The sequence below is a fragment of the Pelodiscus sinensis genome, chromosome 16, assembly GCF_049634645.1.
Source record: "Pelodiscus sinensis isolate JC-2024 chromosome 16, ASM4963464v1, whole genome shotgun sequence".
Lineage (NCBI taxonomy): Eukaryota > Metazoa > Chordata > Testudines > Trionychidae > Pelodiscus > Pelodiscus sinensis.
In genome coordinates this window covers 18,040,828-18,067,074 of record NC_134726.1, presented here as the reverse complement: position 1 = coordinate 18,067,074, position 26,247 = coordinate 18,040,828, and the positions used below count along the sequence as shown (strand labels likewise).

Below are 26,247 nucleotides of genomic sequence, written 5' to 3'. Positions count from 1 at the left end.
CTAATGAAGAACTTTTCTTTATGCACCCTCTCTACACCACTCATGCTTTTATAGACCTCTATCATATCCCCCCTCAGTCTCCTCTTTTCTAAGCTGAAACATCCCAGTCTCTTTAGCCTCTCTTCATATGGGACCTGTTCCAAACCCCTGATCATTTTAGTTGCCCTCCCCTCTCCCACCTCCTTTTCCCAGTCTCCCCGAGTTTTGTTCAATAAAGAGAGTTTCTATTTTTGAACACACGTGTCCTTTATTTTGTACATCAGAAAGGGGGGCTAGGGAGGGGTAAGTGGGAGGAGGTGAGGGAGGAATGGGGTACGAGCCCCCGATGGGGAGGACTGGGCTGGCTCTGCGGGCTCCTCAGGGTGGAAGCTCTCCTGAAGCCCCTTGATTGACCTCCCCCCTCCGTATGGCAGACTGCGGCAAGTGCAGCCGGGCTGATGGCCGAGTGCTGTGATGTGCCGAGTGTGGGCACTCAGGGCACTCCAAGCCAGGACTGCTTTGCAAGCAGGGAACCCCTGAGAACTGTCTGTCCGGGGTGGGAGTGGGGTCCCTTTAAGCACAGCCCTCGGCTAGCCTGAGACAGCAGCTCCACGCTCTAAGTCCTAACCTGATGCCCTGCCGGCACTGCTTCCGGCCATCCTTAACCTCGGTTCAGGGTCCACTCAGTGTGGACATGCTAGTTCAAATTAGCAAAACGCTAATTCGAACTACTTTTTAAGTCTAAATGTGCTAATTCGAATTAGCTTAGTTCAAATTAACTAATTCGAACTAAGTTAGTTCAAATTAGTGCTGTAGTGTAGACATACCCAGGGTGACAGGGAAGACAGTGGAACAAGTAATTAAAGAATCCATCTGCAAACATCTGGAAAATAATAGGGTGATAGCTAACAGGCAGCATGGATTTACAAATAAATCATGCCAAACCAATCTGACTACTTTCTTTGATAGGATATCAAGTTTTGTGGCTAAGGGAGAAGTGGCAGACGTGGTATACCTAGACTTTTGTAAGGCATTTGACATGGTCTCGCATGACCTTCTTATCAATAAACTAGGGAAATACACCTTAGATGGGGATACTATAAGGTGGGTGCATAACTGGTTGGATAATCATTCTCAGTTATTTATAACCAGTATGTGTTTAAAACCATTCTTAGTTATTAATGGTTCACAATCATACTGGAAGTGCATAACAAGTGCGGTTCTGCAGAGGTTTGTTTCAGGACTGGTTCAGTTCAATATCTTCATTAACAATTTAGATGATGTCAAAGAGAGTACACTTATTAAGTTTGCAAATGATACCAAGCTGGTAGGCTTGGAAGTACTTTGCTGGATAGTGTCAAAATTCAAAATGATCTGGACAAACTGGAGAAATAGTCTGAGGTAAACAGGATGAAGTTTAATAAGGACAAATGCAAAATACTCCACTTAGGAAGGAACAATCAGTTTCACACATACAGAATGGGAAGCGACTGTCTAGTAAGGAGTACTGCAGAAAGGGATCGGGGTCATAGTAGACCACAAGTTTAACATGAGTCAACAGTGTGACACTGTTGCAAAAAAAAGCGAACATGATTCTGGGATGCATTAACAGGAGTGCTGTAGGAAAGATATGAGAAGTCATTCTTCCACTCTACTCTGCGCTGATTAGGTCCCAGTTGGAGTAGTGTGTCCAGTTCTGGGCACCACATTTCAAGAAAGATGTGGAGAAATTGGAGAAGGTCCAGAAAAGAGCAACAAAAATGATTAAAGGTCTGGCTAGTCGTTCTGCCTCAGCCCTCCATCCTGGCAGAAAAGTCTCCTCCTTGTTCTCACATAGGTTGGGAAGCACACAACAGGATGCCACCACAAAAGGGATGTTGCACTCACTGAGGTCCAGGTGTGTGAGAAGACTCCTGAACCTCCCCTTTAAATGCCCGAATGCACATTCCACCACCATCCCACATCTGCCACGACTGATGTTGAACTGCTCCTTGCTGGGGTCCAGGCTGCCTGTGTAAGGCTTCATGAGCCGGGGAGCAAGAAGTAGGCTGCATCACCCAGAATCATAATGGGCATGTCCACCTCTCTGACTCTGATTGTCTGTTGGGGGAAAAAGTGCCGGCATGCATCTTTCGGAAGAGGCAGGAGTTCTGAAAAATGGGGGCATCATGCGCCCTTCCCGACCACCTGACATTAATATTGGTGAAGCATCCCTTGTGATCCAGGGATGCTTTGCAGTTGACGAACTCTGTGGCCGGTAGTCAGGGACCAGGATGGGGATGTGTGTCCTGTCTACGCCCCTGCCCTTTCCACAGCTGGGGAAGCCTATGTTGGTAAAGCTGTCGACAATGCTGTCCACGTTGCCCAGAGTGATGACCCTCTGAAGCAGGACATGGTTGATGGCCTTGGCTACTTGCACAAGCACAGCCCCAACTGTGGATTTCCCCACCTTGTACTGGATCCCAAAGGAGGGTAGCCATCAAGTGTGGCAAGCTACCAGAGGGTGATGGCCATGCACTTCTGCACAGGGATGGCTGGTCTCAGTCGGGTGTCCTGTTACCTGAGCGCAGGGGTGAGACACTCACAGAGTTCGATGAAGATGGCCTTGTGCATGTGGAAGTTGTGCAGTCACTGCTGATCATCCTATCACTATATGATGATGCAGTCCCACCAGTTCAAGCTCATCTCCCTCTGTCCAGAGGATTGAGGAGCATGCACCATAGCAGGAGCACCAAGATGTTGCTGTGGCCTCATCCTAGTCCTGACCTGTCATACCCATCACCATTTGAGCCAAGCACCATATCATGGACCAAAAGTGTGAAACCTAAGGTTCAGGTCAATGTCAGTGGCTACTTCTTTCCAGAGCAGGAAAAACTCAGATCTTGTGGCTGGGCTATTTGAAGACAACAACTTGACTTCCTGGCAGAATATGATTCAGATATCAAAATAATCTAGGGCAATACAATTTTTAAAAATTAGTGTAATTGGAAAACAAACTTTCAAATTCTAATTTGGTCAAATTCAGACCCTATAAAAGCTACACCACTACACTGACTAAAACTGAATTGCTGTCACACCTAGTCAGAATTTAGCTTCTTTATCTCTTTGTTCTTAGAAACAACCCCATGAAATAGAGGTATCATGTGAATACATGCTTGATAGCTGATGGCAGAAAGCTCCGTCCTTTTGCTGAGCACCAACTTGATTTCTTACACATAGCTATACTTTTTTTTGGCTGTGTCTAGACTACATGCCTCTGTTGGCAGAGGCATGTAGATTAGGGTTGTAGGCAAAGGGAAATGAAGCCGCGATTTAAATGATCGCGGCTTCATTTACATTTACATGGCTGCCGCGTTGAGACGACAAACAGCTGATCAGTCTGCGTTAGTCTGGATGTTCCCCCTGTCGTCATCAAAGCCCATTGTCGGCAGCCCCGTTATTCCTCGTGGAATGAGGTTTACCGGGGCTGCCGACAAAGGGCTTTGATGTCGACAGGGGGAACGTCCAGACTAGCGCGCGAGCTGACAAACAGCTGATCAGCTGTTTGTTGGCTCAGCGCGGCAGCCATGCAAATGTAAATGAAGCCGCGATCATTTAAATTGCGGCTTCATTTCCCTTTTCCAAAACAACAAATCTACATGGCTCCGTCGACGGAGCCATGTAGTCTAGACGTACCCTTTGTGACTTCTGTTGGCATTAAGTCTATTGTAACTTCTCTATGTGGACTCCTGGGACCATTTATGAAACATGCACCCAACCAGGATGAGGACAAACTTGCCCAGCTGCTGGTCCACAGCTTGATATTTTGGATTTTTTTATTAATATAGTGTCACCAATGCATTGGCCCTGGTTTGCAGAGGAGGCACATACAAATGTCACATAAGTCATATTAGAGTTTCCTAATCTATAAAGTAGAAAAAAATCATAGTATTTCCAAAAAGTAAGGGGCCAGCTGACATACGTTGATGGAGTTCCAGAAACTTCAGAGGAGCTATGCCAATTTACACCAGCAAAGGATCTGGCCCAAGATAGCCACATTGTTTTGAATCTTCCACCCCTGAAATATTCCTACTAACTACCAAATATTATGACTGCAAAGAGGTTTTGGAACAGGAAGAGATCAATGATACTTACGAAGCCGTTAGCAACTTTTCAAGAGAAATGGAGGGACTAAAAGGATTACTAAAGTTCTTAAATTCACTGAAACATAAGAACTACATGCTCCAGTGCAATTACATAAAAGAGCAAAGGAACAAAGAACTACCTTTCTATATACTGGAAACAGAAGAAACTAGGAGAAAAATCCTGAAGTCTTTACCCAGACAAAAATCCCATTTAAGCCAATTTTCTCAATAACTGGCATCAGAAATACATACAGTACTAATGCACAACTTGTGTAAACATCCAAAGCTTTAAAAATAAAAGAAGGGGATTTCACTCATGAAAATTTTACTAACAATTATAACTATATATGAATCATTGCATGCACCAGTGAATTGCAGCTACTTTAAGGATGGAATATGGCATATTGTTAACAGCACACTGCAATTTTTCTCCCAGAACTACATTCTTAACAACATTTTCATTTTGTGCATGCTAATAATGTAAAGAAACAGGGAACAGGAAATAATTAATGGTGTTGAACGTCAACTCCATATGAGGGATTAGTAATCTGATATCAAACGGAACCTACTTTCTTATTATCTGCAGTGGCAGATATAGGGCAGGAAGAGCGGGGCAGCCGCCCCGGACCCCGCGCTTCAAGAAGCCCTGCGCATGCGCTGTGGCGCCACGGCACATGCGCTGCGTCAAAAGGGGGCCCCCGCGAAATTGTGCTGCCCTGGGCCCCGCAAAATCCTCATCTGCCCCTGATTATCTGCAATCTTGATAGCTGTCACATTTATTGGTAAAAGTTCAAAAACAATCATTAATGGAATGCTTTCCAAACTGCAGTGTATGGCAGTATACTGAAGATCACATAGGCTAAGTCTACCCAGCAGCGTTATTTCGGAATAACTGAAGTTATTCCGAAATAACAAAAAGCGTGTCAATACTGCAAGCCATTATTTTGAAATAATGGTGATCTGGAGGACTTCTTACTCCGATTCCTGTAACCCTCAATTTATGAGTAAGGGAAGTTGAAGAAAGAGTGTTCTTCCTTTGACTTCCTGCTGTGTAGACAGCACCAAAAGCTCAATTATGCTATTTTGACTTAAGCTATGCAATTGACGTAGCTCAAGTTGAGTAGCTTAATTTGATGTTTGCCCTGCTGTGTAGACGTGCCCATAGAGATAGTAAATATTCTTTCTTGAAATCTTTTGTCAATTTCCCTCCTACCTAATGTCACCTCTTATTTGCCCTGCAATGGCACTTCTCCCAAGTTCCTTTTCTTCCAAATCAATGCAGTTCATTACCATACATTTAAGGCACATGCAGAAATAAAGTACAAGAATTGTCACAAAAAGCATTAATTTGAGCACATTGTTACATAATATTCAAAAAGAAATTAGAGGTGTCTCTGTCATACATACTCCATACACTGTGACTCTCACTGAAAAGGAGTACAAATATCAAAATATAGTTGTTTTTAAAAGTATTAGCCAGAATAAATAAAGACACCTTTTAACTGCCTCATTATTGTGGCAATACACTCACAGCAATATCAATTCAACAGCTACATCAGCCTAGCAAAATTCCATTCATTCACTCCACTTGGACAACTATGCTAAATAGACAAATACATAAAATACCGTTAATTTTTCCTTGTCACTGATCATTGTAGAAGGTGGACAAGCACATTTTGTGCTTAGGCTGGTAAATTTTGAAAGGCTAAGTTACTAGCTTTGCACAGTCTCATTGCAGGCAAAGGCAAGAATTTAAAAATGTTATAATCAGTTCCTATTAAAAAGAGTACTTTATTTCCTCAGAATAAATATAGACCCCAAACCACAGACTTCAATTCAGAAAAAAATTCCAGTAAATGCAAAAGGATCTTGCTCTCATCACAAATGGCAAGTATAAACACTGAATACTTAATGTTCTATTCCCCTTTTATAGCAATTAAAAGTTGCTTAAAAATTTAATTACAGTTAACTAGAGGACTGTGTCCCCTGCTCGTTATGCTCACCAACCCCCCTCTCAGCCAGGGAGGGCCTGAGGCTCAGGCTGCCTCGGCCCCGGCTCTTCCCCCTTTCCCAGCTGCCAGGGAGGACATGGGGCCCTGGCCTTGGCTCTTCCCCTCCCAGCCGCTGGGGAGGGTCCAAGGTCACCCTATCCCCGGCTCTATCCCCCCCAAGAAACCGAGCTCCCCCTGCCAGCCCCGATTCTTTACCCTCTTTGGCTGGCCCCAGCTCTTGGGTCCCACTACCTGTTGGGGAGGTGGGCCAGGGCAAGGTCATGCCCAGTTTTCCCCCCAGCCACTGCGAAGGATCTGGGATAGCCCGGCTGAAGCCACACCGGGCCCAACTCTGTCCCCAGCTACCAGGGGGACAGTGGGAGGAGCTGAGGCCTCACCAGGCCAGGCCAGGCCCAGCTGCCAGTGGGGGGGAAGGCCAGACAAGCCCCAGATTTCCTCTCTGCCCCTCCAACCTTGGCAGCCCCAGCTCACCTTCTCCCCCCTCCCAGCTGCTGGGGTGGAGAGGTTGGGCCACACCCATGAGTCACAAGATGAGGCCAGACCAGGCCAGCTCTACCCTTTTCCCCTCCACACCCACGGCAGCCCAGCTCTCTCCCGCTGGCCTCGCCAAGCCCAGCTCTCTCCCCCACGCTAGCCCCGGCCCTAACCCCTTCCTCCCCAGCCTTGGCAGCCGTGACTCTCTCCCCCCGGCTACCAGGGGTTGGGCCGAGCAAAGGCTGCAGCATGCCCATCTCTCTCACCCTGGCTAGAGGCTGCCCTAGGGATGTAAGGAACTAGTTGACTACCCAATAAATAAATGCTTATTTGGTAGCCACTTAGGAACTCAACTAGTTGCTTCCCCTTCCCTTCCCACCTCCCCACCACCACTTGCTGCCTCTATCAGAGAGGCAGCAAGGGGGGGAGCAGGAGCCAGAGCTGGAGGGAAGTGGCTTAAAAGCCAGCTCCCCCCAGCACCATTTCCGCAGGGAGGAGGGGAGCAGAGGGCAATGGGGAAATGGCAGGAGCAGGGATTGAAACAGTCCTACTGCTCTGGTCCAATTGCTGCTCTTTTCCCTTTGAAATGTAAGAGGTACAGAGGGGAACCTGTTGGCCCGGGTTCCTGCTGCCTCTTTCCCTTTAAAATGTACAGCTCTTGTACGTTTCAAAGGGAGAGGCACAGCGGGATAGCGAGCACCCCCTTCCTTATCAACTAATCAAGCAGTTGATGGAAATTCCAGCAACTACTCAATTAGCTGATTAAACATTCCTAGGCCGGGCAGCTCCTGCCCCCCTGAGCACAGGGGAGGGGCAAGGGGGACGCCGCATGACTCATGGTTCCCTGGAGCACCAGGAATTGGGAGGCTGCGTGGTGACAGGGGCTGCAGGATGCAGAGTGACGCATGACATCACTCTTGTCATCCCGCAGGAAAATATTATTTATATCTAGAGAGAGAGAGAGAGGGTATGTCTACACTACCCCCCTAGTTCGAACTAGGGGGGGGGGGGTAATGTAGTCATACGGAGTTGCAAATGAAGCCCGGGATTTCAATTTCCTGGGCTTCATTTGCATGAAGCCGGCCGGCGCCATTTTTAAATGCCGGCTAGTTCGGACTGCGTGCCGCGCGGCTACACGCGGCATGAACTAGCTAGTTCGGATTAGGCTTCCTAATTCGTGGAACGAGGTGTACAGCTAGTTCGGATTAGGAAGCCTAATCCGAACTAGCTAGTTCGTGCCGCGTGTAGCCGCGCGGCACGCAGTCCGTACTAGCCGGCATTTAAAAATGGCACTGGCCGGCTTCATGCAAATGAAGCCCGGGAAATTCAAATCCCAGGCTTCATTTGCAACTCCGTATGACTACATTACCCCCCCTAGTTCAAACTAGGGGGGTAGTGTAGACATACCCAGAGAGATTTCTCCCCAGTGGTAGTCTGGCTACCATGTTGTGCAAATGCTCTTGTTTCCCCGTAATAAACAAGTGGCTAGAGTCTCCAGAGGAGACCAGTTGGCAGCTTGAAAATAATTAAACACCCATATACAATGGCCTCTTTTCTGTGAAAATAAACAAGTGCAAAACCATTGCACTGTATATATAATGACCACTGAGCAATAGGAGGAAGATTAATTTTTAAAACACAGCAAGGAGCTGGTGATGCAATTCACTGCCTTTTTAAAGCACAGCTTAAACATTTAAAATACATTTTACGTTAAATAACATTCTCATTTATCTGATGGTTCTCCATCTGCATTGACCTTCTCTTGTTGGAACCACATAAAAGCTGACTTTGCTGTGCCGTCACCACTCTGTTGTGAAAAGCAAATGAAGATAGCCCAGAGAAAGCCACAGAGGCCAGTGTAAGCTGTTCTCAGGTAAACAGGGACCAGAACGAAGTTTGAAAGCTGCATTGGAAAGAGAGAGAGTTAATGTAGTGCTCCAGATGTTGTTAGAACCTGATCCTACATTCCTTACACCCAAAAATTCCACTGACTTTGATGGGAGCATTGGGTGGGCAACAAGTAGGATAGGACTCTATGGCAAAGAAAAGGTTATTCTTTTAGCACTGATGTTAACTTGAAACTCACCTGCACAAAAGGCCAGTACATCAGACCAGTCTGAAACAAAAGTGATGGATAAATTACGATGAAGTATTTCAGTTACAGGGATTTATTTCAATAAGTCATTTTTATTGACAGTATATAACAATGAACAAGGAAATATCCCAACAAAGTTAAAGAAAGGTGATCAATTTCAAATTAGGCCATTCAAATAAGTGATAGTAATATTAAAACTGCAAACAACCCCCATCAGCTGCTAAGAATGTCTAAGAGATTTTTCTGCCTTGGCTTATATACAAAAATCTGACCATAGCACAAATTTCAAAATCACATAATACCTGATATCTAAGCCTATGTAACAGATGAGTAAACAAATATTTAATGAGTGAATGTTTATTTCAGCTGTGAATGAAAAACGCCACTGAACTTTCTATTGATTTCATACTTATAATGCTCCTTCTACTTGCTAATATACTGTAACCTCCTTTCTTATTAGAGCTGACCTGGTTATTTAATTTATTCAGTGTAAGTGAGATCAGTAAAAGGATACTGATAAACCAGATGTTCTTAAAAAGATATAATTGGCCCTGGTTAAAAGAACACCCGTCATGGTGACAAAAATGCCCTTTTATCCTCACAGTGAAATAGTTTCATGATGAGAGGTGAAATGAATACTATGTTGCAATGTTTATATTAATTTTTTCCACAATGTATTTTTTCCAAGGCCTGGAAAATCTTGAAAGTCTCTGATTTGCTTGGTTTTAGGATTTGTGATGGGTTTTAACCCATGGTTGTTAGTGTCACCTATCTACTAATTTCACTAACAGAGAAATTAATGGAAATTGGACATCAATATGTTCTTAAAAGAAGGAAAAACTGTCAGTGAAAAATACAGAGTGAAACTGATAACTAAAAATGATGTTCTCATAACAAATGTTATTAACAGGTGTTCATGAAAGTGGTGCCAACTGTATTACTAAATATACAGCCAGTGTGTGGCTCTTTCTCTGTAGAACTGAAGAATGAAATTGCCCTTGTAATGAATTATATCTACCAATGTGGCGTTTTGTAACCCATATTGTAACTGAAACCACATTTTAAACTGTTAATGCATTGTAATTAAAAAGTGAGTATGTAGGGATAACATATCAATGTATTAAAAATGTGATTCCCCCAAATGGAAGTGACTCCCCATAATTTGTTCCCCACAACTTAAAGTGTTTAGATTTATTATTAATTCTTCTTATTATTATTATTTGTTAAGATTGTTAAATGTTTAGATTTATTATTATTATTGCCCCTTTAGAATATAATGTATTAGGTCATGTAACTTAGAACTGTTAAGAATATAATCCTATGTAGCCAGAAACAGCCCCCCCCCCCCCCCCCTGTGCCCCAGGGCATGCTCAAGCTTGTGCAAGGGGGCTGCTTGAAATTGACATTGAAGAGATACATTGTAACAATGCATTGTCAAGCCACTAACTCTGCTATGGGAACCAAGCCCTGTAATTGACTAAGGGCATTGTTACTTAATTGACGCCTGTTCTCTTTAAAACATTGTAACTTTACTCAGCACTCAGAGAATGTTTTAAGCAATACCATCCAGAAACTTTTTGTAACTACAACTCTGATATATGTAAAGTTATTATTATACAAAACTATTGTATGGGAAACATTAATTAAGGAATGTATGTAAGAGAGAGAGTGTTTGGATGATGAGTGAATGGTTCTGAGAGGTGTCAGCCTGAGAATACAGCAACAAAGGGCTGAAGAAGGCGTCAGGTGCCAGTGCAACCAAAAGGTGTCAAGTGGAGAAAACCAAGTACTGGAGGTCCACCGATGAGATCACTGACGAGCACCTGGCAGCCACCCTGAAGAGATCAGCATGATGCAGCAATTTCCATAGACTGGCATAGGAAGAAATTCCTATAAGAACTGGACTAAAAAACTATGGAATCAGAGTCCAAGGTTCTGCTGCCAGCCTACCAGGAGCTTCAGATGCGCATCTGATCAGGACTTCGCTCCCCACTACCATCACTTGTGTACAGAATACCTGGCCAGTATTCTGTCACAAGCAACTTCCAGGCTGGTAACTATAACAAATACACAGAACCTGAATGAATGGATGAATGAATGTTTATATGTATAAGGGTTAAGTAGTTAAACAACGTTGTTTGCTTCTATCTTTTCTTTATTCTTTATTATTTTTACAATAAATGTGGCTTTTTGCCTTATCCCCCTCATAAGATCCTGCTTGCTTCTATTTGGTATAACAACTCCATATTATAACTAATATCCCATTTTAAACTTTGTACTGCCTTAACTCTGTTTAAAGTTAGGTGTGTGTCTATGTAATCTTATTTAAAGTGTGTGTGTTTGTGTGTGTCTCTGTCTGTAATGGGATCAGTCCCCGATGCCAGCCAATCTCAGTGACCTGAGGCCTGCACCACCGTGATGGCTAAAGAACAATGTAGGTGAACCCTGCAAAAAAAACCACCCAAGAAAGGGACAAAAGCCCCATCAAGAAAAAGATCAAAGTCGCATCTTCTGTTAATTGATGTTCATGATCATACAGTGCTCTGGGGCAGTGAGACAGGATAGAATCTATGAACTAAAACATATAAAAAGATGAGTGCAAAACTATAGGATTGGGCCTTTCAGTTCCTCCAGGAGCATTGGTGAGCAACCACAGGGCCCAGCTGCCCTCCCATTGTCTATTTGGCCAGTAGACTAGCATGAGCAACTGAGTATGGCAGTAATCTCAAACCTTTTAAAGCATGATATCACTTATTTTAATTTAAGTGCAATCCACAATCTACCTCAAACCCAAATACCCTTGCCCCACATCCTTCATGCCCATTTCTAGAGGCCCCGCCCCTACTCACTCCATTCTCCCTCCCTCCCACATCCTTCCTCCCTTTCACTAGTCTGTGGCAGAGGGTTGGGGTGCAAGCTCTGGTCTTGGATTAAGGGATTTGGAGTGTGAGGGGCTCTGAGCTGAACCTGGGGCAGGGAGTTTAGGGGGCAGCAGGGTGTTCAGGGTACAGGCTCTGTAAGGGAGTTTGGATTTAGGGGGCTCAGGGCTAGGGCTTAGGGTGCAGGGTGGCTTTATGACTGGGCCAGGGGTTCAGGCTCCAACTGGACACTGCTTACCACAGGTGGTGCAGTGGGGCTAAGGCAGACTCACCCCCGCCCTGGCCCTGCACCACTCTCAAAAGCAGCCAACAAACTCCCTCCCAAGTCCTGTTGTGCCCTGCTCCGTTCTGTGGAGATAGACCACAGGATGAGAGAGGGAGCACCCTGACATTAGTGCCCTCTTCTCTTCCTTCCCTGCCCTGCCAGCAAGCTGGGGATGGAGGGGAGGGGGGGACCTTTCCAAGGCGAAGGGCAGGCACAGCGGTGGGGGGAGGGGCAGCTGAAATGCCAGGATTTGATAGCCTCTTGGCCAAACCAGTCAAGATCACCTGTCAGAAGCTCCAAGATCTACCAGTAGACCCCAATCTACTGGTTGGTGACCACTGGAGAACAGTAATTATATCCCATCCATAGAACTGTGTGTGTAGTAGCTAGGGACAGTAAATGAATTCCGCATTCACAATAAATACAGTGTAATGCCTGAACAAGATTCTGCTAGTTCCATTTCTCTAAGTGCAACATTTCAACAAAAATGATATTGCAGCCCTTGAGCATCATTATCTTTGTTACATTGTGACTATTGCCATTGACATGGATTCACGTGCTTTTGTAAACACATACGCTGTACAATGTAAGGATGGACTCAGTTTGCACAACTAGAGATGATAGAGTTACGTTGTTACCCATAATTTCAGTATAACTGCAGCGCTGCATGGAGCCTTCTGCACAGAATCCCAAATAAAGAAATTAGAGGAAGAAAAAGTAAAAGAAATATAATGTTGCAGGCTAGCATCCTAGTTTCATCTAACTGTAGCATTCAGTAACATTGTTTTGCTTAAAAATGAGATTAACCAACCATTTGCCTCACCTTATATGTATTCCAGAATTTCTTTTTACAGTCAGAGAAAATGTTCTCTTTTTCCTGAAGTATACTCATGCCTGCTAACAAAAATTTAGGACAATCAGAAAGAATGCAAAAAGGGCCAACATTTATTACATCAGAATTTTCACATTTTGTCACAAAGTTACAAGCCACTTTGAAAGAAAAGCTAGAGTGATACTAAAGAAGAGTAAATGCTCTGCATGACTGCCCTATCCTGCAACCTCGTATCTCTTGATATATTGATTCTCTTAATCTTCACTGGTGACACCAAACAGGTGAGCCAAACTAGATCTACTATACTGCATCTACTGTGACAAAAATGGGATTGATAATTCATCAATGATAGCAGCAGTAGAAACTATGGAGTAGAGTTTAATATTTTGCTCAGGATTAGATGACTAAGTGGCCAAAATACTATTTTTGGTCACTATAGACAACATCTTTGATTAACTTCAAAGTCTACATCTGAAGAGTAGAGCAGGTCTAAAATGTACTTGTTTAATATACAGGTTGGACCTCCCTGATTTGGCACCCCCAAGACCTGATTGGTCCCAAATGAGGAAATTTGCCCCTTCCACCAGCTCCCAGCGCACCAACTCTCCCCACCACTGGCTCCACTTCTGGCCCAGCTGACGCCCCTGCCTCTGACCTGACTATCCCCTACCACCTGCCCTGGCCAGGGCTGACATGAGTTCCTGGGCCTGCTGCCGCAGGCTGCTGGACATCACCTGGACTGCCCCAGGCTGGTCAGTGGTCATGGGCTGTTGGCTCCAGTAGCCGTGGTCTGCCACGGGCTCCCAACCCCACTGCTGTGGGCTGCTGGACACTGGCCAAGAGAGTTGTGGGCTCCCAGCCCTGGCCAGGACTGCCAGATGCCAATGGTCTCCTGGCCACAGGGCTCACTGGTCCAGGAACATCTGTTGTCCTGCCAGTTTAGGGAGATACAACTTGTACTGTAGACAGCAGTTTGAAATGCATACACACACTAGCTGATCTACTGCCCATTAGGCTCCTAGGAATATACCCGTGGAAGTTATATCATTACCCAAAAGGAGCCTGATCCAGAAGAGAGCTGGGCACCTGCAATGATGATTGGAAGTTAGACAAATTCAAACTGGAAATAAGATGCAAATATTAAATGGTAAAGAGAATCTATCCTTGGAACAAATTGCCATGAATGGAGTTCGGGAGTGTTGGATGTCTTTCTGAAAGTTAAGGTCTGCATTTTGCAGGAGGTTAAATTATATGATTGCATGGTAGAAGCTCAGAGATAAATACCTTCGCTGTGTCTAGACTGGCATGTTTTTCCGCAAAATCATCTGCTTTTGCGGAAAAACTTGCCAGCTGTCTACACTGGCCACTTGAATTTCTGGAAAAGCACTGACGATCTCATGTAAGATTGTCAGTGCTTTTCCAGAAATATTATGCTGCTCCCGTTCTGGCAAAAGTCTTTTTCCGAAAGACTTTTGCGCAAAAGGGCCAGTGTAGACAGCTCAGATTTGTTTTTGGTAAAAAAAGCCCTGATCACGAAAATGGCAATTGGGGCTTTTTTTGCGGAAAACTGCGTCTAGATTGACCACAGATGCTTTTCCACAAAAAGTGCTTTTGCGGAAAAGCGTCCTGCCAATCTAGATGCGCTTTTCTGAAAATGCTTTTAATGGAAAACTTTTCCATTAAAAGCATTTTCGAAAAATCATGCCAGTGTAGAGGTAGTCCTTGGGAAAGGAGGTTGTCCATAACTCTGAAATTTTCCATAACTCTGAAGAAAAGGCTACAAACTTCAACCACTTAGAGAGTTAGGGCTGCAGCAGCAGGACTTGTTGGGGGTCAGGGCTCCCTGCAGGAGCACCGGACTCAGCGCTTTAGTCTTGGGGGAGCATTGGGGTCAGGGTTTCAGCCCTGCAGTGCCATTCCCAGTTTCAGCCTTGTGGGGGACATTGGGGCTCAGGGCTTCTCACAGTTCTGCTTCTTGCTTCAGCGGGGGGGAGGGGAAGGTGCCAATGGGAGGGGCGTTAGCTATGGGGAAACTCTGGGGTAGAAGCCTATGGCTACCCTCTTAACTAAAGACCTGAGGGGTGGGGCCATTCTGAGCACAAGACTTGGTGGTGCTGCAGAACCTCACACACTCATACTTCCCATGCCTATGGAGACCCACTGGCACTCTACACTGACCTCCCCTGGTTTGGAAACTTCTCTAATTCAACATAGGTCAGGCCCCAAGGGTGCCAGACTAAAGAGGATCAATCTGCATTACACAATATTTCAACTTTCCTATTACAGTGTCTAGCTATCCTTACAGTACAATATCCAAGGATTTCAATGTTATCTGTATAGTTTACTTGATCCTTAAAAAAAGTCATTTTTGTGTTTATCTGTTCACAATGGTGACCAGGCAGACAGAACTTGATAAGTAAAAATTTGTACTAGCTATGGGCTTCTTCCCTCCCTTCATTTCCCACCAATGATACCCTGAATTATCACTTTGTCTGACCATAAAATGAGAATCTCATGATACTTACAATGCTAAAAAGAGTCTAAACACCTAAGAGCTTGTCTACAGGGAGAAAAGGCTCAAAATTGCAATTGCACACAAGTGTGTACTGTGTATACTGTTGCTCTGCACTAAGAGGGCATGTCTACACTAGGAAATTATTCAAAATAATAACTCCCAAAATAACTATTTTGAAATAGGGCATCCACGCTATAGGGAAGCCTCAAGGCAGGCTCCCTTAATGTGGGCATGCTACCTCAACTTAGATCACCAGGAAGCACTGGGGAGTAATTAATTTGAATGATGCTGGGAAGTAGTTATTTGGAAATCTACGCTACTGCTATTTCGAAATAACTATTGCAAAATAAAGTGTTATTCCTCCCATTACACATACTGATGCCTGCTGAAGTACTCCCAAGACTTTTCGTACTGTAAAGCAGTTGTAACCAGACATTGTTGTGTTTTGCACAGCCTGAAAACTAAGGCTGGCCAAAAATTTGGCCCTTACTGCTAGCACACAGTGAGACTAGGCCTTGTTTTTTGAAGGTTTGTTTGAAAGACTCAAGATGCAGTAAAACCCATAGAATAACTATTCCACCTGGGGAAACTGAAGAAACTTGGATAAATCTGAGGACAAAGGTCACATTAGTATATGGTGCAGAGGGCACAACCACTGCTTGCTGCTGGGGTTGGATAGGGACACAACCAAACCCTTCTGGAGCTGAGGACACAGTGATTTGAACCACGGGATAAGGATGTGGGGGGCTCTAACATGGTGTTGAGGTACAGGATTTCAGGCATAGATAGGGGGTTGAGGGCCCATCAGTGAAAAGGTGTGAGGAGGGTGCAGGAAGTTCAACCACAGGGAGAGACTGAAAAATGTTCAACTATGATGAGAAAGCATAGGAGGGGCTGTTCCATGGGGACAGGGCACCAGGGGACTTAACCATGGAGAGGCAGTGTTGAAAGTTCAGCCACAGGGAGGGAACATGGGGAGCTGGATTATGGGAAGGAACCCTGGCGGGTGATGGGGTAGGGGGACTGAATGATGGGAAGGCGCTGTTGGGAGCTTGGCCATGTTGAAGGGGTGCAGGGCATTCAGCCATGGGGAGCAGGCTCAACTACTGGCAGGAGGCCCAGAGGGACTGAGCCATGGGGCGGGGTAAATGGGGGCTGGATCATGAGCAGGAGGTACTGGGGGGCTGGACCAGGGAAGACTGAGTTGGGGGCTTGGCTGTGAGAACGGGGTTTCAGGGGACTCATCCATGAGGAGCAGGCTCAGCCATTGGGAGGGAGTATGGGGGGCTGGAGCACGGGGGCGGTGCTGGGGGACTGAGCCATGGGGACGGGGGCTGGACCCCAGGGAAAGGACACGGGGAGCTCGGCCCTTCCCCCGGCCGCACTCACCCGTGTAGAAGGCCAGGATGGCGATGGGCGCCCCCACCAGCTGGTCGCACAGCACCTTGGCCAGCACCACGCGGGGCGCGCGGCCGGGCAGCGCCCGCTCCAGCCCCCGCAGCCACACGTAGTTGAAGTTGCCATGGAAGCTGAGGGCCACCAGCCCCACGTGCCGGGTCTGCGCCCAGTCGGGCTCCTGCCCTGGGCGTCGCCGCAGCAGCTGCTGAGTCGCGTCCCCGGCCGAGAAGAGGCTGCCGTAGAGCAGCACGTTGCAGAGCCAGGGGAACCGGCGCACCCCGCGCTGGAGCAGCGGCCCGGCCATAGACTCCCCCACCGCCGGGCCGCCACCAGCACAGCGTTAAGACGCTGCTTAGCGCTGCCTCTTCCGCCCCGCCCCAAGCCTCTGGCCCGGCCCCTCGCCTCCCAGAACTGCCCCGCCTTTCCCCATCCTTGCAGTCCCCAGTCAAAAACGCCTCTGCTGCTTTGCCCCTCCCACTCCAGGCGGACTGCCCATCCCTCCTCCCTCCGCTAGATCCGATCCTGTCATTACCCCCCGCTGCAAGAACTGCCCTCTCCCTCGGCTTTCTCGGCCCTGCTCCGCCGCCTGTGAAATCGCCCCAAAGCGGCCGTGCTGGAACAATGTGTATAGTGGGGATGCTGAGAGCCATTGAATCAAACGAAATCCTCTACAATGGGAAACACTTCAAGGTGCCGCAGCATCCCCCACTCCTAGTTTCAGCACTTACGTTTCAAAGAGCCTCCCCCTCCCATTTCTCCCGATCCCTCACATCTGCTCCTCAATAGGCCCTTCCCCAGTTCTTAAAACCTACTTCCCATTTCTTTCAAATTTCCTGGACCCTGTTAATACAGGACAGCCATACTGGATCAGACCATGTAGTCCAGTATCCTGTCTCAGCAGGAGTAAGAGCCCGTGTCAGTGGAGGAGACAGACTCCCCGAGCCCCTGGGCAATCTGTATCGAGGGAGGAGGGTGCTCCATGCTACCTGAAGGAGTGGGGCCAAAGGCAGCTGGCCCTCAGTTCTGCCCAGAGCACCACATGCTTCCAATGCAGCTCTTAGCACAGCTCAGAGTGCAGGGCCTTGTGATCTGGCAGCAATTTAAAGGGATCAGAGTGCTGGCCTCTGCTGCCACTGGATTGCCATTCCCTCTACACCCCCCTCCCCAAAACACACACACACACCTTGGTGAGCCTGACCCTGCTGTAGGTCTACATGAGGGCAGGTCTTTCCACAGACATCTCATCCTCATTTCTCATACTTGATGACTTGGGACACAAAGTTTAATATCCCATCCAAATGTTTTATTGCTATTAAGCTTTCTTTTATTAAACTTCCTTCATCCCACGTTTCTCTTGAGCAAAGGTAAATTCTATGGCTGTGTCTAGACTGGCCAGTTTTTCCAGATAATCAGCCGCTTTTCCGGAAAAACTTGCCAGCTGTCTACACTGGCCGCTTGAATTTCCGCAAAAGCACTGACTTCCTACTGTAAGAAATCAGTACTTTTTGCGGAAATACTATGCTGCTCCCGTTCGGGCAAAAGTCCCTTTTGCACAAAACTTTTGGGATTTTTTGCACAAAACAGCTGAGATTTGTTTTCCGCAAAAAAGCCCCAATCGCGAAAATGGCGATCGGGGCTTTTTTGCGCAAAAGCGCGTCTAGATTGGCCACGGACGCTTTTCCGCAAAAAGTACTTTTGTGGAAAAGCGTCTGTGCCAATCTAGACGCTCTGTTCCAAAAATGCTTTTAACGGAAAACTTTTCTGTTAAAAGCATTTGTGGAAAATCATGCCAGTCTAGACGTAGCCTATTTGTACAACAGACTCCTATGCACTTCTGTATTGAAACTGTGCACAGAGATGTGACTCCAAAAATAATTTTAGATCCATATTAATCTAGTGCTGGGGAAAAGTGCTGAATTAACAGACCAGGGAACTATTTCCAGCAGGGAGTGGCAGTTCAATCCCTTGGCAGCTCTACTAACAGTCGTGGTGGTAGGTTTTGCAATGTGAACACTGACTTGGCCAAAGAGAAGGACTAAGAACTCGAAACTCCTTTCACAAAGGCCACAATTCCATTGAAATTGTGATTATGATTCCATTATGATTTAATGTTAAATAACTCAGAATGTGGTCAAATAATTTCAAAGGAAATTCCAATAAAGATAATACCTATGAAACATGCACATTACCTGATGTAAGTTAAGAGCCTGACAAATCTATTGAAAAGGACACCTGTTACCCGGCAAATTAAATATATTTTAGAATTATAAAAGCTGGAAAAAAATGTGTTTGTCCTTTAAAGCATGGCTCACTATTTAAATCTGCAATCTCTGCAGTCAATGGACTGACAAGTTCTAGGTGCTGAGAAGATATCTGTAGATCTCAACTGCAGATTGTTTTGTATCCTACTGGAAGGAGACAAATGTGATTGTCTTCTGAAAGAATTACAGAATTAGTGGGTGAAGGGAGGTAGTACATCCACATGGCATAGCCTTGAATATTATTAATACATTTTAGACTATGAAAATCACTAGAAAAAAAACAATTCGAGTTGACTTGGGAAACTTTGTAGACCAAAATCTGCTAACAACTCTATATAAAGAAAGAAAGACAGCAATGCAATGCATTTAGGGTCAAGATATTGTATAGGCTACAGGAACCACAACTAGGGATGGTCTTACTTAAGATCTTCATTATATAAAAGAAGGAATTAATAGGATACGAATTAATAGTATTTATAGATTATATTACATTGACATAATCTAGAGAGACTGGACATGCACGGAACAACAGCATGAGCTTTAATTGGGAAAATAAGAGACTTTTCTATGTTTTCTGCATAATAAAACTCATAACTTCGCATATTGTGTGAATCACAGAAGAAACTACTTCTAATCCCAGTCTCTTCTGCCCTATGCTCTGCACCTTTGAAAATTAACCCATTAATTTCTTGATGCTTCGTTTTTCTGTGCAGGCTCACCCTAGGCAAGGCGCCGGGGCCATAGAAGGACCTGTCTCCTGAACAGCCAGCCCTGGTCTTGGAGGAACTCACGAGAGCCCCTGCAGCTCTTCGTGGCACTGCCACCTTCCCTGAATGAGATTCGAACCGGTAAATGCACGTGGCGCTTTACCTGCCCGGCCCGGCATCACCTAGGCTACTCGCAGAAGCATTGCGTAGGCTGAGATAGCCTCTCAGGTGCCGCTTGCCGATGGAATGTTCCATTGGATTAAATGCGGGGGGGGGAGGGGAAGAGAAACAGAAGTGAAAGGATTTGAAGTCCGAGGTCAGTTCCCGTATCTAGTATGCAGTCAGCGCATCTTGTTTCCGGGTCCGTTGAAACTCAACTGCCCGATCTGGCTGTTGTCTCATTCCATCCTTTCCTAAGTTGGTACATCCCACCTCTGTCACACAGCCGACTACGGATGCTTGGAAGGCCCTGTATCCTCCGTCCCGTCGGCGGCGCGTCCCCTCCCTTTTCCCTCAGCTCAGCTGGCTTCGTCAGCGCTGCCAGCGTGGAGCTGGCCGGCCGGCCGAGAAGGCGGAAGTGCCCGGAGGGGAGGAGTCGTGCTACCAAGCCCGCGCCCGGCCATGGAGAGCTCCCTGGAGAAGGTCTGTGGGTGCGGGAGGGGGCAGGGCTGGGGTGCCCGGCACAGGGGAGCGCCGAGGGGGAGAAGCGTTGAGGGTGTGTCTAGTCTGAAGGGGGGCCTGAATCGGGGCGGGAGACTGGGGGTGGCCTGGTACAGGGTGGGGGAACGGAAAGGGGAGGGACTGTGCACGGGGAGCGAGGCGGGGGGGTGATACAAGGGGGGCTGGAGAAGGGAGGCTGGGTGGTAGTGGTTTGTTGTTCGGGGGGGGGGGGAGAGATGGGGCCCTGCTGGGGGACACTCAGTGAGTAGTAGAAGAGCCTGGTAGGTAAGGGGAAAGTGCTACCGTTTGTAGAGTTTTATCGTGTAAGCCACAGAAAAAACATCCTGGGTTTCCAGGTTTATGGTGAATGAAGGGAAGGTAGAGTGAGGATCCCCAACTCTCAGCTCCTGCAATTAAATATAAAACAAATAATGTATTTACAAGTAAGAAGCAAGCCAGGGCTCATCTTTCATTCTCCCTTCAACAACTATGTTTGAAGAAGAGGGGATTAACTTGGTGACTGTGGTTCAGTGTTTCCTTGTTCTGGGTGTCAGGTGGTCTGATGTCACAGGATCCTTTATGGTGTCTCAGAGCTACCTAGCCCTTCTCAGTGGAGAAAGGGTGCAGGATATGTGTCTGAGCATACTTAAGAACAGTGGTTGTAATCTTTTCAAACTACTGTATCCCTTTCAGGAATCTGATTTGTCTCATGTACTCCAGGTTTAACCTCACTTCTGAATACTTGCTTATTAAATAAAAAATATTTTAAAAAGTCACAGCTACTGAAAAATTACTTACTTTCTCATTTCGATTATATGATTATAAATCAATTTAAATATAGTACTTGCATTTCAACATGTCTGTGTGTGTGTGCCTACACACACAAGCAGCAGGTGAGGCCGGTCGTTGATGGGGCAAAGTCATTTTGCATAGATCACACTTATGGGGAAAGTTCAAGGAATTAAATATGTGCAATATAATTTTTTATTAATGTGCTTGCAAAAGGGAAGTGAAAGAACAGTGTTAAATTTGTAGGATTTCAACTTCAAACATTATTAATTTTATTGAATAATTACCATACATTAGTACATTTGAATCAGAAACTCGTAAAGCTCCCATTGCTCTTTCCATAACTAATTTGAATTATTTTGTGATTTGTAACAGAGAAAAGTTTCTTTGCACTAAAATGCAGGTTAAATAGGTGATTCAATTTTAATTTTGTTAGCAAATATTTTTATGAACTAATCATAATAGTCATGACTTTTTTTCCATATTCTGGTATAAAAAGTAGTGCATTCAACTAATTTAAGTTACAAGATTGTTTATGCAAAATTTGGTATCTGTAAGTAATTCCGAAGTATGACTATTTTGCAAAACAAATCCACAAAAATACTCTTCAAAATGTATCATTTATGTATATAATGTGCACACACACATATGCATCTACATAAAATCAGTATAAACAAGTCATACTCTGTATGAAATTTTAGTTTGTACTTCATTTGCTAGTCTTTTTATGTAGCCTGTTGTAATACAAGACAGATATCTAGATGAGTTAATGTATCCCTTAAAAGACCTCTGCATGTCTCTATGGATACGGGTACCCCGGGTTGAGGACCACTGCTTTAGAAGGGACCACCTCAAACAAGAAATCATCACATACTCCCACAAACTGATGGAAAATATTAGGAAACATACCTGAAGATGATGTAAGAAACACTAAACAAGACTTGTCTCTCTCCTGAGTCTAATGCCTTTGCAAACAACGTTAGAATGAAGGGTCTGTTCATGTCACAAAGAACTTAGTCACAGACAAAACAAAACAGTTTCCAGCCATGATTCTGAGAGTTCAAAACACTTGTGATTCTGCTTATGTTTTGAGATACTTTTCAGTGTTCCCCCTTTGGGAAAAGAACCTGTGCAGATAAAAAGAAGTGGTGCTTTTTTCCAGAGAATGTTGATCTTGAAGAACAGGATAGTGGTGAGAATGTTAATCTCTTTACCCTTATGCACTTGATTTTTTTTCCTTTTCATACTTCCTGTTCTTTTGAACAAACAAGTGTAAACCCTATAAAGCCCACAAGTCACTAGTATACAATCCTGTCCTGTGGCCTTGACCACAGTCTTTAAGTGAGTCCCTAAAGCAGTGTTTCTCAACCAGGAGTCCAGGGCTTCCTGAGGAAGAAGACATGAGCAGGTTTTAGGGGTTCAGCCAAAATAAACCATAAAGTGGCGTCAACATTAGACTAGCTGGGGCTCAGGGCAGAAAGCTAGGGCTGAGGCCAAGCTTGGCTTTGTGGAACTGTGAACTCCCTGTTGTGTGAGACTACAGGCAATTGCTCTCTTTGTTACCTCAAAATGCCAGCTTTGGTTTTAATCTACTAGATATGAAGAAAAAAAACAGTTATTGTGGTAGAGGTGTGCCATGGATGTTTTTGTAGAATGTGTGGGGGGCTCAGATATAAAAAAGGTTGAGAATTCCTGTTCTAGACAACTAGTGTAGAGTTGATGCTCATGGTACATGAAACACCATTGAAATACAGCAGGTTCTGGAATGGAGGAGGAGACCTGTTCTACAAGTCACAAGGGAGTAATTGTATTACAAGTTTAACCAGGTGTCTTCATACCATTCATTGATATTTATCATCAGTTTTTACATATCTTTATTAAGAATATTATATATTTTACATGCAGTTATGAAAAGCATAGGCAGTTTTATACATTATATATTTACACAACACTGTAAGTGTGATATTTCAGTTTTATAGCTTGTTTGGGTATCAGCTAGGTGAGTAAGGTAGTGAAAGCCAAAACATACCTTAGTGCTGTTTGCTAAGTGTTCATTTCCCACAGTTTGACTAGATTTTAAAATCTGTGAGGAGAGTATTATCATGATGAAGGGTATGTAATGAGACCAGAGAGTTCAATATATTTACTCAATAGTGCTAATAAAAATTACAGTAGTTGATCCTGGTTCTAGGAATTTAAATTGCTTGAATGACATTTAATTACAGCTGCTAGTTTATAATGCCATTTACTTTCTGCCTGAGACTAGTTGACTGCATAGTAAACTATGCAGTTATTTAAATGTGACACATTATGACAGGAGTTTTCTTCACTTTTTGTAAATTCATTACTACACTACTTCCAAACAAATGGAAAACTTTTTAAATCTTTATTTTATTATGCTACCGTAGTAGAACCATAGAAAGCATAGTTTGAAGGTTAAATGTTGAAAGCTGCCCTAAGGAGAAGGTTAGTGTTTCTTCTGTGTTTGTTTTACATACACTGAGAGAAAGCACCATGTTACAAAAGGTATAGTAATTAACTCCTCATAGAGGACCCTAAAATTAGCTAGGATCAGCTAGTTCATTTTTAAACATATCCATCCATACCTACATTATGGTCAGAATCATGTTTAATATTGTGTTACCACAATGTTTTGGGGCTTTTTTTCAGAATAAACCTGGCTTAGGAAACTAATGCTCAGATCCTATAAAGAATTATGCTTATACTTAATTATGTACAAACATATTTCCAAATCCTTCTGAAATTTTTCTATTATACATGGAAAAAATAGATAGATATGGAGTGTCATACTCCAGGCTTCTTCCTCTTTTGCATGAGTTGGTATTTTTTAAGGTGAAAGCCCTTCACTCTTACATGAAAAACTCTTGTATTCCCTGACGTAAAACTTGCTGCCCATTTTAGGAAAACTTCCCAATGTCCACATAGCTAGAGAAGTAAAAAAATGGTGAATGAACAATTTGTATGTGCACCTCTTTGGGTGTAATGGTAAATAGTTGTTAAAAACATTATAGTTGATAAGAACATAACGGCTATACCGGGTCAGACCAAAGATCTGTCCAGCCCAAGTATCCTGTTTGCCGACAGTGGCCAATACCAGATGTCCCAGAGGGAGGGATCACAACAGGTAATCCTCACATGATCCCTCCTCTGTCACCCACCTCCAGAGAAACAGGGGCTGGGGATACCATTCCTACCCATCCTGATAAAAAAAACCTTTATTTTTTTTAATGAAAGATACACTTTCTGCAGTAAACTTTCACCAAAAAATATTCCATTTTATGATCATCACTCACATAGATAATATGGTAGTGCTTACATGCTCTAGTCTTATTTGTGAAAGGCAATGTACAAATACAGATGAATCTCAAAGGCCAGATGAACAAACTTTAAGAAACAAGTATACAGAAATTATACCTTATATAGAAGATCAATATAGAATATCAGACACAACGTACAGTATCAGATAAATACACTTTGAGGATGAGCTTTAATTCCTCAAAAGACTGGAAGGAATTCTCTTACATCTATCATAAGGCATGTGGTGTAATTTGTATTAATTTTAACTAAGAGCCACATTTCCTGAAACATTTGCTGTTTGGAACCTCCCAAGAAGTTGAGGTTAAACTTGGAAACCTGCAGTGGGTTTCAAAAATTGTCTAACACAAATTTGTAACTTTTTTCCAATGCTGTCCTCAAAATTAACCTTGCTATAGCTTCAGTTGTGACAGGTAGCTCTTATGGGATTTGCACCTTCCTCTGTAGCTTCAGAGTAGATTGGTCAGTGATCTGTAAATATGTAACAACTTCTGTATAGATTGGCTCACTGTTTCCCTAAACATAGAAAATCTGTTTGTTTCATGTCCATCCTGTGACTTTTGGTGCTTATTTAGTTACTGTTATTTACTAAAACATCTTGCTAACTTTTGCTGAAAACTTCTTATCACAGAACATAATAAGAAAATAGGGACCAAAAACTCCAAAATACACATAAGTAAAAGCAAAAAAGGTATGAACGAGCTCTAATTATGAAGTAGATACAATGTTCTTGTTTTCCCCTCTTCCACTCCCATTTCCTTGTAAGCAATTTTTCATGTACTTGCTTTGGTGACCAACTTGACTTGGTCTGGGGAACAAACCTTCAGGATAATGTGAAACAGATCAGTGTTAAGAATAAAGCATCATATATCATTGATGCTAAAACAGAAGGTAATATTTTTTTCTAAATTTTCAAACAAGGCATTTCTGAAGAGAACATAACATTCTTTAATTAAAGTATATACAAATACACTACGTGTGTCAAAAATGATGCTGAGTGAAGTTTTTTTTCCTTTATTTGAAGCATTTTCAACACTGCAACGTGTTCACACAAACTATTTTTTTATGAATATAGAAGTTTTTATGAGTTGCGTTGAGCAGTTTCTAGGATGAATGTCTGGCCTGTCTAAAACAGAGTGAAAGACTATCAGGGCACTAGAAATGTAACATGAAAAAAGTGAACAAAAAATGCAAGATTGGCTTGACACACAATGATTGTTTTTTCATGAGACTTTAGTCTGATAAGATTTTACACTGTTGCCAAAAGTCTGAGGCAATAGCTACAAAGCTGGACACAGTGGAAAGTTCCAAAGCAGGATGCAGGAAATGCAGAAATAAACAAAAACTGGATTACTGAAGCAGATAATGGCATGATTATTAGCTGAAGGAAACAAATAGGCTATGAATTATTTGTATTTTGTTGGACTGAAAGAGGTGAGAGGCTCCAAGCCATTACAATTTTTGATGAGAGAAATGGTAATAAGTTGTATGCTTTTGAGCTTCAGTTCTGTTTTTTATAACCCAGACTGTTAGAGGGACACAGACGTAGTATGATCAGAGTAAATGCCTCTGATTCAAGGGCAAGGAATTTTGGCTGAAAATTACAGGATCTTCAGGTGTGTGATCTGAAAGGGGAATCCCATTCTGACTTTTACCCCTAATAGCCACGATGAGGCATAGATGCTGATCTCATTCTGTGTACATTCCATCATGTTTTTGTGACCTAAGAATAGCCATACTGGTCCATCTAGACCAGGCATGTCCAAAGTCCGGCCCGCGGGCCAATTGCGGCCCGTGTTCCGGTTTAATACGGCCCCCCAGGTAATTTGGCAATATCTATCTTTTATGGCCCCCAACGAATCCATATGTATTGAGATGAATACATTGTAAAATCTCAGTTAATGTCAGTTGGTCTAAATCA

General features: G+C 44.1%; 2 protein-coding genes across 6 annotated transcripts in view; one reads left to right on the top strand and one right to left on the bottom strand.

The window, feature by feature from the left end:
- Window positions 1-1,381: 1,381 nt before the first annotated feature.
- On the bottom strand, window positions 1,382-19,839 carry MPV17L (MPV17 mitochondrial inner membrane protein like). 5 transcript variants are annotated; one of them, XR_012896138.1, is made up of 5 exons: window positions 16,565-16,963; window positions 12,652-12,725; window positions 8,676-8,705; window positions 7,993-8,492; window positions 1,382-7,567 (listed from the first exon to the last, which is right to left on the bottom strand). XR_012896138.1 is itself a non-coding variant. In XM_006136285.4 (4 exons), the coding sequence occupies exons 1-4, from the start codon at window positions 19,718-19,720 to the stop codon at window positions 8,313-8,315; spliced, it is 297 nt and encodes a 98-aa protein (XP_006136347.1). In that variant the 5' UTR covers window positions 19,721-19,839; the 3' UTR covers window positions 7,925-8,312. The 5 variants fall into 5 exon arrangements, 4 of the variants coding, with proteins under 4 accessions (XP_006136347.1, XP_075755477.1, XP_075755475.1 ...); XM_006136285.4 differs by lacking the exons at window positions 1,382-7,567; window positions 16,565-16,963 and adding an exon at window positions 19,705-19,839 and having other exon boundaries at window positions 7,925-8,492; window positions 12,652-12,722; XM_075899362.1 differs by lacking the exons at window positions 1,382-7,567; window positions 16,565-16,963 and adding an exon at window positions 19,705-19,831 and having other exon boundaries at window positions 7,925-8,492.
- A 209-nt stretch (window positions 19,840-20,048) lies between these two features.
- PDXDC1 (pyridoxal dependent decarboxylase domain containing 1) overlaps window positions 20,049-26,247 on the top strand; it is a 57,073-nt gene continuing 50,874 nt past the window's right edge. Inside the window, exon 1 of the mRNA XM_006136284.4 lies at window positions 20,049-20,183. Coding sequence (XP_006136346.2) covers window positions 20,163-20,183 — 21 coding nt within the window. The 5' untranslated portion in view covers window positions 20,049-20,162. The remainder of the gene's footprint in view (window positions 20,184-26,247) is intronic.

What these genes read in the sequence shown, in the direction of transcription:
- MPV17L (XM_075899360.1), bottom strand. Translation starts at nt 16,877, where the DNA reads ATGGCCGGGCCGCTGCTCCAGCGCGGGGTGCGCCGGTTCCCCTGGCTC. An exon ending in CATCCTGGCCTTCTACACGG is followed by an intron (nt 12,726 to 16,564) that starts GTGAGTGCGGCC and finishes AATTTTTGTTAG; the next exon opens with CAGGCATGAGTATACTTCAG. An exon ending in AATTCTGGAATACATATAAG is followed by an intron (nt 8,706 to 12,651) that starts GTGAGGCAAATG and finishes CTTTTGTTTCAG; the next exon opens with ACTGGTCTGATGTACTGGCC.